Source organism: Mus musculus, chromosome 6 (genome assembly GCF_000001635.26).
Source record: "Mus musculus strain C57BL/6J chromosome 6, GRCm38.p6 C57BL/6J".
NCBI classification, from domain to species: domain Eukaryota; kingdom Metazoa; phylum Chordata; class Mammalia; order Rodentia; family Muridae; genus Mus; species Mus musculus.
In genome coordinates, this window is record NC_000072.6 from 42,034,339 (window position 1) to 42,051,050 (window position 16,712).

At 38.4% G+C, this 16,712-nt stretch overlaps 1 protein-coding gene across 1 annotated transcript; it reads left to right on the forward strand.

The window, feature by feature from the left end:
• Window positions 1–4,055: 4,055 nt before the first annotated feature.
• On the forward strand, window positions 4,056–8,513 carry Sva (seminal vesicle antigen). Its single transcript, NM_009299.2, has 4 exons — window positions 4,056–4,178; window positions 5,739–5,874; window positions 7,812–7,923; window positions 8,234–8,513. The coding sequence occupies exons 1-4, from the start codon at window positions 4,084–4,086 to the stop codon at window positions 8,365–8,367; spliced, it is 477 nt and encodes a 158-aa protein (NP_033325.2). The 5' UTR covers window positions 4,056–4,083; the 3' UTR covers window positions 8,368–8,513.
• Window positions 8,514–16,712: the final 8,199 nt, after the last annotated feature.

A 16,712-nucleotide genomic window follows, 5' to 3' on the forward strand; every position in this document is an offset into this window, starting at 1 on the left:
CCATTGTACATGTCTGGGCCAGCAACTCAATTAATTTTAACTCAATCCTGATCCTTGGAGTTTCATTTTTTTAACAAGGCCATTTGTGCTGTGTGTCTCCAACCATTTTATGGGATTTGTGTGGGATTGCCTTCACACACACACACACACACACACACACACACACACACACGCACACATTTGAGAGTTTCTTTTTTGTTAAATTTCTTTTATTCCTAAATTGGCTTTTAATTTTAGCTGTCTTTCCCCATAATTCCTCCCTCCTCCTGATCTGAATGTTTAAGACCTAGCATTTGATGTAGAATTGTTACTGAGGTTAAATAAGATATAATACTTTTCCATACATGTGTGTAACATATTTTATGTTTTACCCCTATATTACTCTACTATACCTTCTGTTGAGGGATGGCCTAAAGAACTGAGGCTTTCTCTGAGGCCCTGATGTACAGAGATGGAACAGATCTCTACTTCAAAGAGAGAAACATGCCTGGCAGAGCCAATCATACGCTGCCACAAAGACTTTGAGATATATAGTCTTAATGGATATATAGCTATCCTGAGAATCTAACTTCCCACTTTGTGGAGTTATTATCATCAGTCATAGGGTTGCTGTTTGCTCAGTCTGTGATGTTCTTAGGAAAGCCTTTGTTACTCTTGTACAACTTGTTTGATGTCCTTCATGCTAGCTTTCTTTCATTATATGACAGTTTCTACTGAATTAATACCATTTTCCCCAAGAAAGTATACATAAGATGTTGTAATTCTTAATAAGTTTTCTTGAATAAGAAATAGTTATTAAAGAATCTCCCAATCCCAAATATTCTTGTCTTTTCCATCTTTTCTCCTCTTTATTTTTTGATCTCCTGTTACTCGCTCCCAGGACTCTTCCACTGCACAATGACTTGCAGGTCCAATAACTACTCCTCCACATTTTCTTCCAGTATATGCAATAGAAATTTTTAAAATTCAAAGGACTTAAAGAAAATTTAAAGAAAACAGAAAGAAAGGACTTAAAGAAAATTTAAAGAAAACAGAAAGAAAATCCAAAATTTTTTAGTATTTTAATTCTTTATTGTTTAGACATCCACTAACTTTAACATCATCATTTATTCATCAATTTAAAACACGTATGTGGCTTCTTTTAAAGGAGCCATAAAATCAAAATACAATTACAATGATCAAATCTCTTTTTTTGTTGTTGTTTGTTTTTGTTTTGCTAGATACAGCTTCTCTATGCAGTCCTGGCTGTCATAGAACTCACTCTACAGACCACATTGGCTTCAAATTCAAGGACCCCCTGCCTCAGCCTCCTGAGTGCTCAAACTAAAGCCATGTGCTACCATAGTCTGACAGGCAAGGTCATCCAATCATAATCTTCAGAGAGGATCATCTCCAGGAGACTGGACTAAAAGCATTCAGATTCCATAAGCTTTTGAGGTGTTACATATTTAGATAGTTTAGACATTCCAGTTAATTTCAGTTCTTATCTGAAGTAATTATTTGGGTCTTTCATGTAAGGTCTGTTTCCTTCTTGGCAGTAACTGAACACACAATCTCCAATAACATACTTCTGCTTCTTTCAAATGACTAGCTCTGCTTCCAAGAACTCTGAAAACCAGCTTTTCCCTTTGCCATCAATGGACTTAATTCCCCAATAAAAAGATATAGACAAATAGACTGGATATGTAAACAGGACCTAGCATTTGCTGCATACATGAAATGCACCTCAGTGTCAAAGACAGATACTACCTCAGAGTAAAGAGCTGGAAAACAATTTTCAAAGCAAATGGTTCCAAAAAACAAGTTGGAGTAGCCATTCTAATATCGAATACAATCAACTTCCAACCTAAAGTTATCAAAAAAGATAAGGAAAGATACTTCATACTCATCAAAGGAAAAAAATCTACCAAGAAGAATTCTTAATTCTGAACATCTATGCTCCAAATGCAAAGGCCCCCATATTCATAAAAGAAACTTTACTAAAGCTCAAAGCCTACATTGCACCATACACAATAACAGTGAGAGACTTAAACACCACACTCTTAGCAATGAACAGTTCATGGAAACAGAAACTAAGCAGAGACACAGTGAAACTAACCGAAGTGGTGGACCAAGTGGATTTAACAGATATCTACAGAACATTTCATCCTAAAACAAAAGAATATACCTTCTTCTCAGCATCTCACTGTACCTTCTCCAAAACTGATTATATAATAGGTCACAAAACAGGCCTCAACAGATACAAGAAGATTGAAACAATCCCATGCATCCTATCAGATCACCACAGACTAAAGCTGCTCTTCAATAACAATATAAACAACAGAAAGCCCACATACACATGGAAGCTGAACAATGCCCTACTCAGTGATAACTTGGTCAAGGAAGAAATAAATAAAGAAATTAAAGACTATTTTTAATTTAATTAACATGAAGGCCCAGCATACCCAAACTTATGGGACACAATAAAAGCAGTGCTAAGAGGAAAATTCATAGCTCAGAGTGCCTGCAAAAGAAACTGGAAAGAGCATACTATAGCAGCTTAACAGCATACCTGAAAGCTCTAGAACAAAGAGAAGCAAATACACCCAATAGGAGTAGATGGCAGGAAATAAACTCAGGGCTTAAATCAACCAAGTAGAAACAAAAGGTACTATACAAAGAATCAACAAAACCAGGACCTGGTTCTTTGGTTCTTTGAGAAAATCTTCCTTCCTTTCTTCCTTTCTTCCTTTCTTCCTTTCTTCCTTTCTTCCTTTCTTCCTTTCTTCCTTTCTTCCTTTCTTCCTTCCTTCCTTCCTTCCTCCCTCCCTCCCTCCCATCCATCCATCCATCCTTCCTTCCTTCCTTCCTTCCTTCTTTCCTCCCTCCTTCCCTCTCTCCTTCCTCTCTCTCTCTCTCTCTCTCTCTCTCTCTCTCTCTCTCTCTCTCTCTCTCTCTCTCTTGTCCTTTTTTGTTTTTTATCAAATACACTCTAACAGGAGTCAAACTGAAAAAATAAACTTCAATTGAAAAAAGGTTTCCATCATATTGTCTCGTAGGCAAAAGATCATTGAGTATTTTCTTGACTGATGATTTACTATTGCAATCGCCATCCTGAACAGCTGGAATAAGAAATCGGTCTGCACAAGATGATTATTCTATTTCTACATGACCTCTTCTTCAGTGACTGCCTCCAAGTCTCTGTTTGATTTCCTGTTCTGACTACCATTCATGATGTGCTGTAAGCTATAAGATGAAATAAACTCTTTCCTCTGCAAGAAAGAAAGAAAGAAAGAAAGAAAGAAAGAAAGAAAGAAAGAAAGAAAGAAAGAAAGGAAGGAAGGAAGGAAGGAAGGAAGGAAGGAAGGAAGGGAGAGAGAGAGAGAAAGAGAGAAAGAAAGAAAGAAAGAAAGAAAGAAAGAAAGAAAGAAAGAAAGAAAGAAAGAGAGAGAGAGAGAGAGAGAGAAAGAAGAAAAAAGTGAAAAAAACAAGAGATGTATAATAATACAAAATAAAATATAATAGATAACACACAAAATAATTCTAGTTTCGGGGCTGGAAAATTGGTTTAGGAATCAAGATCACCTACTGCTCCTCCAAGGGCCCTAGATTCAGTTCCTAGCACAAACATGTTGGTTCACAACAGCCTGTAACTCCAGGGTATCTGATGTTTTCTTCTGGCTTCCTTGGGCATAGACATGCATGTGATATACAAAAAGACAAATGTGTGGGCATGTGTGTGTGTACAAATAATAACATGTAAGAAATAGATATATCTACAGTTAGAGTTGTTTAAGAAGCAAAGGACAAAAAGATCAGATCTTCTTTAGAAAAATTGGAACTGGATCCATTCTAATAATCTTAGAACATTCTAATCTCTTATGGAGAAATCTGATCTTATTCACTATAGTCCATTTTGAAGTTTCATCTGAAAACTGACCTTTATGTACAAAGAACAAAGAGTGTGAAACTGGAAGGGATCCCAACATCTGATCATCTTAGCTGGATAGACCTGCCCATCTACTTCACTGTCTTCCTGCTGCAAATAAAAGGAGAGACCTGGTTTGCAGATGGTCAAGGCTCATGTATGCCAACCCATACAGCATGGCTTCTCTTCAAAAGTTCTATCAACCTGGAGCAGTCATATATCTCCTTATTGTATTCTTACTTCAGGAGACTGCTGGGTTTTGGTACCATGGGTAAGGCACTACTTTTTCCTCAGCATCTTCCTAGAAATATTTTTACACTTAACACAGAAACATAATGGATTTGTGCTGTATGTCAATCTGACTTTCTCTTTTCTAAACTCTGTGATGATGTGTCTTCTCAAACCTACATCCTGAAATCAAATGACTGGTGACAAAAGATTGTGTTCAAACTTACTTTTCTTCCTAGATTATAGTATCATCACCATGCAATATGAAGATACAAGTGAGCTTCGCTTATATTTTAGGATAAACTATGGACAGGATATAATTTATCTCTAAGGCTAAACTTGGTGTGGAAGCAAATGATGGCATGTTCAAGAGTTCCCTCATGATAGAATAAAACATCATGTCACAACTAACCAAAACACAATGAATTAATTAGATATCTACAGGAAAATTATCTAAATTGTATAATAAAACCTGATATCTTCATTAATTCTAATATGCAGAGCTCTGTTAACCATACATGGAACAGATTGGTTTAATAAAAAGAGAAGCCGGGCGTAGTGGCACACGCCTTTAATCCCAGCACTCAGGAGGCAGAGGCAGGCGGATTTCTGAGTTCCAGGCCAGCCTGGTGTACAAAGTGAGTTCCAGGACAGCCAGGGCTGCACAGAGAAACCCTGTCTCAAAAGAGAGAGAGAGAGAGAGAGAGAGAGAGAGAGAGAGAGAGAGAGAGAGAGAGAGAAATGTCAGAAACTTGATGCTGTACCCCAGCCTTTCTTTACTTGTTCCTTTACACAAGATTCCTTGAATAATAAATTTCTTTTCTAAATCTATAACTAAAGGGGGGAAATGTCTGATTTCAATTCCTATAAAATGAAAATAATATGTAAAGGGTCCTAAGACTTCTGACAAGAAGAACATGTTAAGTTACAGGAAGAAATCAGAATCTACTAACAATACCTAAAATCAATAAGGAAAGGGGACTCTTCAAGATGGTAATGAATCCATGGATATTAGTCTGGAAAATTTTTATGTGCCAAGTAAATAATTTTCCATAATTGAAGCAATGGACTGAGCAACTTAGGAAATGATCTTAAGGTAATTTGAGTTGGAAATCAAATTTTTTCAACTAGAACTTTGATGCTTCCTATTTCAGACCTAAAGGGCAGTCAGATGAGGAAAAAATATTGAGCTGAATCTGCAGGTACCATGAGACCAGGTTGACATTTATAATGAATTTAGCACTTTTGTGGCTCAATATATTTATACAAGTCCTACTTTTAGAAGGAAGAGAGTTGTGAAGACTTTTTTTGATACTTGTAAAAGAAACATAGGAAGGGGAGTAAGCAAAGATGGACGATGAAGTCATAAATCTCCACTGGGGAATGTTGCCTGGGAAAACACAAAAGCAACTTAACCAGCCCAGGACCCCACAATCTCCAGGTGACCAGGACTGCTACTCATTGTCCTGATTTCCCTTTGCTTCATCCTCCTGGAAGTGTCTGTTGACTAGAAATATGTTCTAACTTTGTGTGTGTGTGCTCTCTCTGTCTTCCCATACGAAAACAACTAAGTCTTAGGCAGTAATGTGAGTTTCTGTTTCAGCTTACACAATGAACCCCGTAACTACACACTCACACTGAATATGAAAATCACTCCAAGTACTAGCATTACTAACAAAAAAGGGAATGAATTTCGAGTACAACTGACAGTTAAAAACAACGTGAAGCAATGCCAGGAGGTAAGCGAATAATTAAAAGTTAACATGAAAACTAAAATATTATATTTAAGATAACTCAATAATTTAAATATTGTGCTAAATGATGCCCTTTTAAGCTTTTCTGTTTACATAGCTTTGAAACTAGGAGAAATTGTGTTAGACATATATGTATTATGAATTCTAAGGCAAAAATAAAGTAATCGTGACGTGAAGGAGATTGGTAAGTGGGGCCACTTAACAATGGTCTCAGGATCTTCACACAGAAACTAAGATGAAAACCTAGGAGTTAAACAAACAGAATGGGAAGAGTGAAAGTCAAAGAAAATAGCAATGCAACAAAGGTAAGTATGAGTGTGTGGCAGTGACCAGGAAATGCTATTGGACTCGTGATCCCACTTCTACTCATCTCCTGACTGCTCCTCATACAGTAATGATGAAGAGTGAAGAAGACACTGATCAGCATGCTTTGGCAGCTGTAAAAAAATATATAGGAATGAAGTGTGCTCTCCCTTAATGTGAGGGCTTACTTGCTCCAATAAGTTCAGACACACATTATCCCCATCTTCATTCCTGTATCTACTTTCTTCTTCAATTCTTCTAAACTCTTCACTTCTTGCTCTATTATCTTAAAAATTTCTTCAACATTATTATCTGTAGTCGTTCAGGAAACAGGTAAAAATAAAACAAACTTTGAGTGCTAGAGATATGGTTTAGTGGTTAAGAATAATTGCTGCTCTCTAAGAGAACAGTTGGTTCACAAGATCCAGTCACTCTAGTTTCAGGGCATCTGAAGTAACTTTCTGTGCTTTATGGACACCAGGGACACTTACCAACTCACATAAAATAAAAGAAGTAAATCTTTTTAAAATCTGAATTTTAAAAAATCTTTACAAAAAAATGAAGGGAAATTCTTAGTTACACTGAAAATCAAAATAGAAATACAACAGTCCCTGGTATTTTCCCAAATAAAAATGATTCAAGAACTGCTTTTTGATCTGGTGTCAAGAAGATATTCTCTTTATCTTCTTTATTCAGTTTTGAACATCATTGATCAATTAACCCATTAGAAGAATTCTTTACTTATATCTTTTGGCTGAAAGAAAACAATGTCCAAACAGTCAGCAAAAATTTTGAAGCTGGGACTATTCCTACTGGTACAATAAACTGGTTCTTTTAAATCTAAAAAATACTTTTCACTCCAGAATTACAAAGACTCACAACTCATGCATGATGTACAGGTATCAATCAATTGTGCCATCTCAAAATGTCAGAAAGAAAAAGCACTGTAACAAGTAATGTGTGTATCACAAAGCTAGAAACCCTAAGTCAGGGAATAGTTTATAAACTCTCATTGTTTTTTAGTATTGGTGGAACTCTTTTCACCACTGCAGAGTACACATCCTTGTCTCCTTCTTCAAATCCTTTTCTATCTGCAGAACCAATCATTCATTTTTCTATGATTTGAAGATCTTCAGCCTCAGTCTAGATGAAAACAAGTAACACCCTAAACATAATGCAACAACAACACTGTAAGACGTTGAACTGTTTTACACTAGTAAAATAAAGTGCTTAGTAATATGTATGATAAACCTGCTGATATGTTAAACATACTCAGATATACAAATTCTCAAAAACACACACAGAGACGGAGGGCAGTTTCATTCCTTTAGGTTGAAATATGAGTACCTGATAATTTGTAATAACATTTTTAAATTACTGTTGTTAATTGGGCCAAAGAAAACATCATTTGTTTTCCTTCTTACACTCAATGTGGGCTAAAGTTGAATTTAAAATATTAGTTGCAAAGAACATTCTCAGCATCTAATGCTCAGTGTCCTAATAGCTCACAGAAAATATTTAATTAGCAAGCCGGAAATTGCTTATTTTCTAGTGCTCAATCCCAGGCAGCATTGTCTGTGTTGACACTCTTTAACACTTTCCCACTCTTTTTGTTTCAGGTAGAAATAAATACTGAACATGAGAGATACATCAAGTTCCTTTCTGGTCCATCAACTTTTGAAACTTGCATATGTACCATTAGCGATTTCTTCTGGGATATATATGTCTCTGGTAAGTGGGAAATTTTTCTACCTTCTTATGAATTTCAGATAACAGTAAATGTCAGGAAGTATCAGAGTGGGTAAAAAATACATAAAACTACATTGTAGCTGGTGAAAAGAGGGCAGGGGGAGTGAATATAGTACTTATAAGAAACCAAATTGAAAGTAGGGGAGAGAAGGAGCTGAAAGAAAGGAAAGAGAGTTCAAAGAGCAGCTGTACCTTATATATAGGAAAGGAATCAGTGTATTCTAAAGTCAGCATGGGCTATGAATGGAGTTATATGGAGTTTATAACAACATTTCTACTTGTCTTTTTGTAGAAAGCACTTACCTAACACTATCAGCCTCCATTCTGCCATATAAGAACAAATGTCCTGACTCTGACGAACCACTACTATATGGCGACTCTTACCAAATGTACAATATTACAGATAAAATCAATGTAACACCATAAACTGGAAGGTTGCAATAGAACCACATCACTAACGTACTCTTGGAGAGGATTGTGTGTGTGCGCATGTATTTTGCAATAAAATAAAATAGTGTTAAATTAATTCTGTGGTAAAATCTCTGTATGGTAAATAAATTTTTTCCACCTCACAATTCACTATCTACATCCTTTAACCCCAAAAGTATATCAGTAACTGAGAGAGAAAGAGAGAGAGTGTGTGTGTGTGTGTGTGTGAGAGAGAGGGGGAGTTTCATTCCTTTAGGTTGAAATATGAGTATCTGATAACTTGTAATAATATTTTTAAATTATTGTTGCTAACTGGGCCAAAGAAAACATCATTTCTTTTTCTTCTTATTCTCAGTATGGGCTAAAGTTGAATTTGGAGACAAGCTTCAGTGAGGCAGCTCACTTAATTAGCAGGAGCAAAGGATTTAGCAGGAGCAAATACTGTTGCAACAGGTGTACACCATTCATTAGAGTCGGGGGGCTGAGGATGCCTAATTTTAATAAGGAGGAATTCCAGATGCTTGCTAGACATGACCTTATAAGAAGAAAAGAATAACCTGGCTGCAAATTTGTGACCTTCTCTCATGTGGGCAAAGGTGTGGTGCAGGTGCAGGTCTATGTATGTCAGAAAATGCAGGCTCTGGGCAGTGGTGGGAGTGACGCCATTCCTATTGCTCTTGAGAAAGGATTTCTGAGTAAGAATACAACTCAACACCACTCCTGTTCCATACAGGCTCCTCACTGTTCCAGGGCCCTGCAACCTAACATATATACTGTTCTACAATTATTTTTAGTTTAGTTGTAACTGAACTGTTTTCAGGATTAAGTCTTTAACCCCACTTTGTTCATAAGCCACGTAGGGTTATCTTCTACAGTTATTTTACTTTTTGACAATTATGTAAATGAATAAATATGATTATGATTATCCTAATGCCCCATCTTATCTACCTTCCCTGTCCTACTAACCCTGATCTTATTCTCAACTAAACCCTCCTATGTGGTTTTTGTGGGTGTTTGGCTCTTGCACAAGTAGTCACAACTACTCTGCATTCATGAGTATAATGACGATATCATGTCCAGAAGACAGCATTTCACAGTACTCTTCCCTAACTTCTGGCCTTTATGCTCTTTTTGAAACCTATTACATCATGTTTCCCAGGCCTTAAAAGGAAGGTAAAGATGTTCAGTTTAGGGATGAGTACTCAACAGTTACTTCTGCTTTGCATTTTGACCAGCTATAAGTTTTTAACTCATTGTAAACAAAAAGTTTCTATGATCAAGGATAGAAGCAGTTCTTTTCTATGGATATAAATACTTAGAGAGCATATTAATTAATTACATGTCAGTTTAGCAAAACATCCTCTATTGGAACTGTAGCCTCACCAGCCACAAGATCTTGATCTGATTTTCAGTAAGTACGTTATTCAATGGGTAAGGCTACAAATCCAATCAGAAAGTGATTAGTAACCTCCAGTATATCTATGCCTCTTTTATATCTGAAGGCAAAACTTGTCTAGTAGTTCTTTCTGCATTATAGAATGCAGGGGCCACCATTGGATAAGACTGTTGATGACTTCTGCCATAACAGCCTGCATAGAAATTTCTAACACTATGAACATGATCCAACAGGGAGGAAGTGTCCAGTTCACTTATGATTTAATTTCTTTATATTCTCTGTCCAAAGTATGTGATGTGTTCAGCAGTGAGCTCTTACCATATAGTTCTACTAGGTGGCCAAGAGCAATGGCAATAACTGGTTTTTATTTTTAAGCATGTATGGAATGACTTTCAAACAATTCATGTGAAATTTTGGGTTAAAAACTTATAATTGCTCACAACATTATTATCTACCAATGCAGAGTACCTTCTTCATTCAAGACCTTTCATTTTTTTAGATTACACTGTTTAGTCAATGTATAAACTGGAAGGGTTGAAAACTCATATGAAATAAGTGACCCCAAATATTCCACCAGAGAACTCCTAAACGTGATAAACAACTTCAGTGAAGTACCTGGATATAAAATTAACAGTGCCCTTTCTCTACCCAAAAGTTAAACAGGCTGAGAAAGAAATGAGGGAAACACACCCTTCACAATATAAAATACCTTGGTGTGACTCTAACTAAGGAAGTGAAAGATCTGTATGATAAGAACTTCAATTCTCTGAAGAAAGAAATTGAAGAAGATCTCAGAAGATGGAAAGATCTCACATGCTCATGATTGGCAGGATTAATATAGTCAAAATGGCTATCTTGCCAAAAGCAATCTAAGGACTCAATGCAATCCCCATTAAAATTCCAGCTAAATTCTTCACAGAATTAGAAATGGCAATTTGCAAATTCACCTGGAATAACAAAAACCTAGAATAGCAAAAATATTCTCAACAATAAAAGAACCTCTGGTGCCTCATCATGCCTGAACTCAAGCTGTACTACAGAGCAATTGTGGTAAAAACTGCACGATACTGGTACAGCAACAGACAGGCAGATCAATGAAATAGAATTGAAGATCCAGAAATGAATCCACACATCTATGGTCACTTGATCTTTGACAAGGGAGCTAAAACCATACAGTAAAAAAAGAGACAGCATTTTCAACAAATGGTGCTGGCACAACTGGCAGTTATCATATAGAAGAATGCAAATTGATCTATTCTCATCTCCTTGTACAAAGCTCAAGTATAAATGGATCATAGGAACTCCACATGAAACCAGAGACACTGAAACTTATAGAGGAGAAAGTGGAGAAAAGTCTCGAAGATATGAGCACAAGGGAAAAATTCCTGAACAGAATAGCAATGGCTTGTGCTGTAAGATCGAGAATCAACAAATGGGACCTCATAAAATTGCAAAGCTTCTGTAAGTCAAAAGACACCGTCAATAAGACAAGACGACAACCTAAATATTAGGAAAAGACCTTTACCAATCCTAAATCTGATAGGGGACTAATATCCAATATATACAAAGAGCTCAAGAAGCTAGACTCCAGAAATTCAAATAACCCCATTAAAAAACGGGGTACAGAGCTAAACAAACAATTCTCAACTGAAGAATACCAAAGTGCTGAGAAGCACCTGAAAAAATGTTCAACATCCTTAATCATCAGGGATATGCAAATCAAAACAGCCCTGAGATTCCACCTCACACCAGTCAGAATGGCTAAGATAAAACTCAAGTGACATCAGATGCTGGTGAGGATGTGGAGAAAGAGGAACATTCCTCCATTGCTGGTGGGACTGCAAGCTAGTACAAGCACTCTGGAAATCAGTTTGGTAGTTCCTCAGAAAATTGGATATACTTCTACAGGAAGATCCAGCATTCCCACTCCTTGGCATATATCCAGAAGATGCTCCAACTTGTAATAATAACACATGCTCCACTATGTTCATAACAGCCTTATTTATAATAGCCAGAAGCTGGAATGAACCCAGATGTTTCTCAACAGAAGAATGGATGCAGAAATGTTGTACATTTACACAAGGAAATATTACATAGCTATTAAAAACAATAAATATATGAAATTCTTAGGCAAATTGATGGATATCATCCTGAGTGAGGTAACCCAATCACAAAAGAACACACATGATAAACACTCACTGATAAGTGAATACTAGTCCAGAAGCTCAGAATACCCAAGATACAATTTGCAAAACACATGAAACTTAAGAGGAAGAAGGACGAAAGTGTGGATACTTTGCTCCTTATTAGAATGGGGAACAAAATACCCATGAAAGGAGTTACAGAGCCAAAGTTCAGAGTTGAAACGTAAGGAAAGACCATCCAGAGACTGCCTCTCCTGGGGATCCATCCCATATACAACCACCAAACTCAAACACTATTGCATATACCAGCAATATTTTGCTGACAGGACCCTGACATAGCTCTCTCTTGTGAGGCTATGCCAATGCCTGGCAAATAGAGAAGTGGATGCTCACAGTCATCTATTGGATGAAACACAGAGCCCCTAATGAAGGAACTAGAGAAAGTACCCAAGGAGCTAAAGGGGTCTGCAACCCTATAGAAGGAGCAACAATATTAACTAACCATTACCCCCTAGATATGTGTTTCTAGTTGCATATAAAGCAGAGGATGGCCTAGGCGGCCATCAGTAGGAGGAGAGGCCCTTGGTATTGTGGAGATCATATGCCCCAATGTAGGGGAATGCCAGGGCCAGGGAGAAAAGTGGGTGGGTTGGGAAGCAGGGCTGGGGAAGGAGATGGGGGGCTTTGGGGATAGCATTTGAAATGTAAATGAAGAAAATATTTGATAAAACAAGATAAAGGGTAACACAGAAACCACATTAGGACCAATATACTGTGATATGCATGGATCTCTAATGTCATAGTTAAACCTATTTTTCTGTATGCTCACTATAATGAATTAATACAATGAGATACAGTTCAAAAATGAAATAAAAATTAACTTCTGAAATGCATCCAGTTCCATGTCACCTGACATTTTCTGCTATGAAACAAACAGGACTGGAAAGTTTGCCTAAGTATACAGGTGCTTTCTGATTTTACACGAAATCTATGGGAAATGTGTAAGGATTGACCCTGCTGCAGAAAACTGTGACAGTGATATAATGCCTGCCATCTAGGCTTATTGGTAGACAAGGAAGATTAATTTCTAGAAAAAATCCTATTGCCCCTGAAGTCGGGATATTTATCCAATGTTTGTCAACCTTTAAATCAACCTAACACAACCATTAACCTCACAGCAACCATTGTTGTGGGGTGTTTGACGTAATAACAGAAGTTATGGAATTACCGATGGAACCCTAAATAATCTTACTGTGTTCCTTTGTTTTGTAGCAATGATAGATTGCACATAATACTCTTGACAAACATGTTACCATATAGTTTTGATTTTTAGTCTAACAAACAGCTAATCTAGTTCTATAGTCCTCAAATTTATATTTGAAATTATATTCAAAAGGCAAGTTTTCTGTTTCAAGCATCATTTTTTTAAGGATTAAAATGACTTGGGAACAGACTTAAGTTAGGGAACAATAGCACATGGTTTCGTGAACCTAAGAAATGTATCTCCTTCGTTATCTTCTGTTCCCATCTGAAGCTGTCTGTGGATTTATATCTTAATTTTACCCAACTACTTGAAGTAAGTCTTCCCCCTTCTTAGTATCTTTACCAACACCCCAACACCACCCATGTTAGAAGTATCGATAGAAATAGAAAAAAATGGGGGAAAAAGATGAGAAAGAGACGAGACAATAGGAGAGGAGAGGAGACGAAATGAGTGGTAAGGAGAGAAAGGGAGAGAAGTGGGAAATCAGGGGAGAAAGGGATGACAGAAAAAAGAGAGGAGGAATATGAAGCAAAAAGAAGAGAGGAGAGGAAAGGAAGAGATGGAAGGTGAGGGAAAGGGAATGGAGAGATGGGAGAGAAAGAGTAAAGAAGAGAAGACAAGAATAAAGAAAACATAGTCACCAGAGGGTTCCAGACACCAGAAAAACAAGAGGCTCCCAGGACCCAACAGGGATGGCTTTTACCAACATGTGCAGAGAAGGGGAGATAGAAGCTGTAGAGATCTCCTCCAGTAGATAGGCATGGTTCTTTATAGAGGGATGGGGCCACCCACCCACCTCAAAGTTTTTAATCCAGAAATGTCCCTGTCCAAAGAAAGAACAGGGACAAAAATGGAACAAAGACTGAAGTAAGGGTCATCTGGGGATTGCCTTACCTGGGAATCCATCTTGTCTGCAGACACCAAACCTGACACTGTTGCAGTTGCCAAGAAGCACTTGCTGATAGGAATCTGGTATGGCCATTCCTCGGGAGGTCCAGCCAGCAACTGACCAGTGCAGATGTGAATGCTTGGAGCCAACCATCAGACTGAGCTCAAGGACCCTGGTAGAGGAGTTGGTAGAAGGACTGAAGAAGCAGAGTGGGATTGCAACCCCATAGGAAGAACAACATAGGCTGGCCTGACCACCCAGTGTTTTCAGGGACTATACCACCAACCAAGGAGTGTACAGAGAGATATCCATGGCTTCAGATACATATGGAGCAGAGGATGGCCTTGTCTGACATCTGGAGGGGAGGACCTTGGTCCAATAGAGCTTTGATGTCCAAGTGTAGGGGGGATGCTGGAGCCATGGGGCAAGAGAGGGTGAGTGGGTAGGGAAGCACCCTCATAGAGGTAAAGTGGATGTAGGAGAGGGTAGATGTGGGATGGGGGATTTGTGGAGGGGTAACCAGGTAGTGATATATCATTTTAGATATAAACAAATGGAATGATTAATAAAAAATTAAAATAAAAAAGTTTAAAAAGAGAGAACAAATAATTAAATAAGCAGTTTTCTATTTCTAGATGTGGAAAAATATTGCATGTTATTTAGTTGTGAAAAGGCTAAAAAACATATATAAATATACAGAGACTAAGAAGCAGTTATATTCAAAAGTAAATCTGCTTAGATTCAAAAGAAAAGAGAAGGGAAGAGAAGAGAAGAGAAGAGAAGAGAAGAGAAGAGAAGAGAAGAGAAGAGAAGAGAAGAGAAGAGAAGAGAAGAGAAGAGAAGAGAAGAGAACAGGGAGGGAGAAAGAATTTGGTTGTGCATTTTAGGACTGGCATATATAAAATTAGATGGCTGGGGCACAAGCCCCTTCCGCTCCACTCGAGCCCCGGGCTACCTTGCCAGCAGAGTCGCCTGACACCCGCAAGGGCCCACACAGGATTCCCCACGGGATCCTAAGACCTCTGGTGAGTGGAACACAGCGCCTGCCCCAATTAAACCACGCGGAACCTGAGACTGCAGTACATAGGGAAGCAGGCTACCCAGGCCTGACCTGGGGCACAAGCCCCTTCCGCTCCACTCGAGCCCCGGGCTACCTTGCCAGCAGAGTCTCGCCCAACACCTGCAAGGGCACACGCAGGAATCCCCACGGGATCCTAAGACCTCTGGTGAGTGGAACGCAGCGCCGGCCCCAATCCAATCACGCGGTACCTGAGACTGCAGTACATAGGGAAGCAGGCTACCCGGGCCTGATCTGGGGCACAAGCCCCTTCCACTCCACTCGAGCCCCGGGCTACCTTGCCAGCAGAGTCACCTGACACCCGCAAGGGCCCACACAGGATTCCACACGGGATCCTAAGACCCCTAGTGAGTGGAACACAACTTCTGCCAGGAGTCTGGTTCGAACACCAGATATCTGGGTACCTGCCCTGCAAGAAGAGAGCTTGCCTGCAGAGAATACTCTGCCCACTGAAACTAAGGAGAGTGCTACCCTCCAGGTCTGCTTATAGAGGCTAACAGAGTCACCTGAAGAACAAGCTCTTAACAGTGACAACTAAAACAGCTAGCTTCAGAGATTACCAGATGGCGAAAGGCAAACTTAAGAATCCTACTAACAGAAATCAAGACCACTCACCATCAGCAGAACACAGCACTCCCACCCCACCTAGTCCTGGGCACCCCAACACAACCGAAAATCTAGACACAGATTTAAAAACATTTCTCATGATGATAATAGAGGACATCAAGAAGGACTTTCATAAGTCACTTAAAGAATTACAGGAGAGCACTGCTAAAGAGTTACAGGCCCTTAAAGAAAAGCAGGAAAACACAGCCAAACAGGTAGAAATCATTAAAGAAAAACAGGAAAACACATCCAAACAGGTAATGGAAATGAACAAAACCATACTAGAACTAAAAAGGGAAGTAGACACAGTAAAGAAAACCCAAAGCGAGGCAACGCTGGAGATAGAAACCCTAGGAAAGAGATCTGGAACCATAGATGCGAGCATCAGCAACAGAATACAAGAAATGGAAGAGAGAATCTCAGGTGCAGAAGATTCCATAAAGAACATCGACACAACAGTCAAAGAAAATACAAAATGCAAAAGGATCCTAACTCAAAACATCCAGGTAATCCAGGACACAATGAGAAGACCAAACCTACGGATAATAGGAATTGATGAGAATGAAGATTTTCAACTTAAAGGGCCAGCTAATATCTTCAACAAAATAATAGAAGAAAACTTCCCAAACATAAAGGAAGAGATGCCCATGATCATACAGGAAGCCTACAGAACTCCAAATAGACTGGACCAGAAAAGAAATTCCTCCCGACACATAATAATCAGAACAACAAATGCACTAAATAAAGATAGAATATTAAAAGCATTAAGGGAGAAAGGTCAAGTAACATATAAAGGAAGGCCTATCAGAATTACACCAGACTTTTCACCAGAGACTATGAAAGCCAGAAGAGCCTGGACAGATGTTATACAGACACTAAGAGAACACAAATGCCAGCCCAGGCTACTATACCTGGCCAAACTCTCAATTACCATAGATGGAGAAACCAAAGTATTCCACGGCAAA

Bases quoted from the DNA above. Each gene is read 5' to 3' on its own strand.
- Sva (NM_009299.2), top strand. From the start codon at position 4,084: ATGGCTTCTCTTCAAAAGTTCTATCAACCTGGAGCAGTCATATATCTC. The intron at 5,875-7,811 runs GTAAGCGAATAA...TTTTTGTTTCAG, and splicing joins ACGTGAAGCAATGCCAGGAG to GTAGAAATAAATACTGAACA. The intron at 7,924-8,233 runs GTAAGTGGGAAA...GTCTTTTTGTAG, and splicing joins CTGGGATATATATGTCTCTG to AAAGCACTTACCTAACACTA.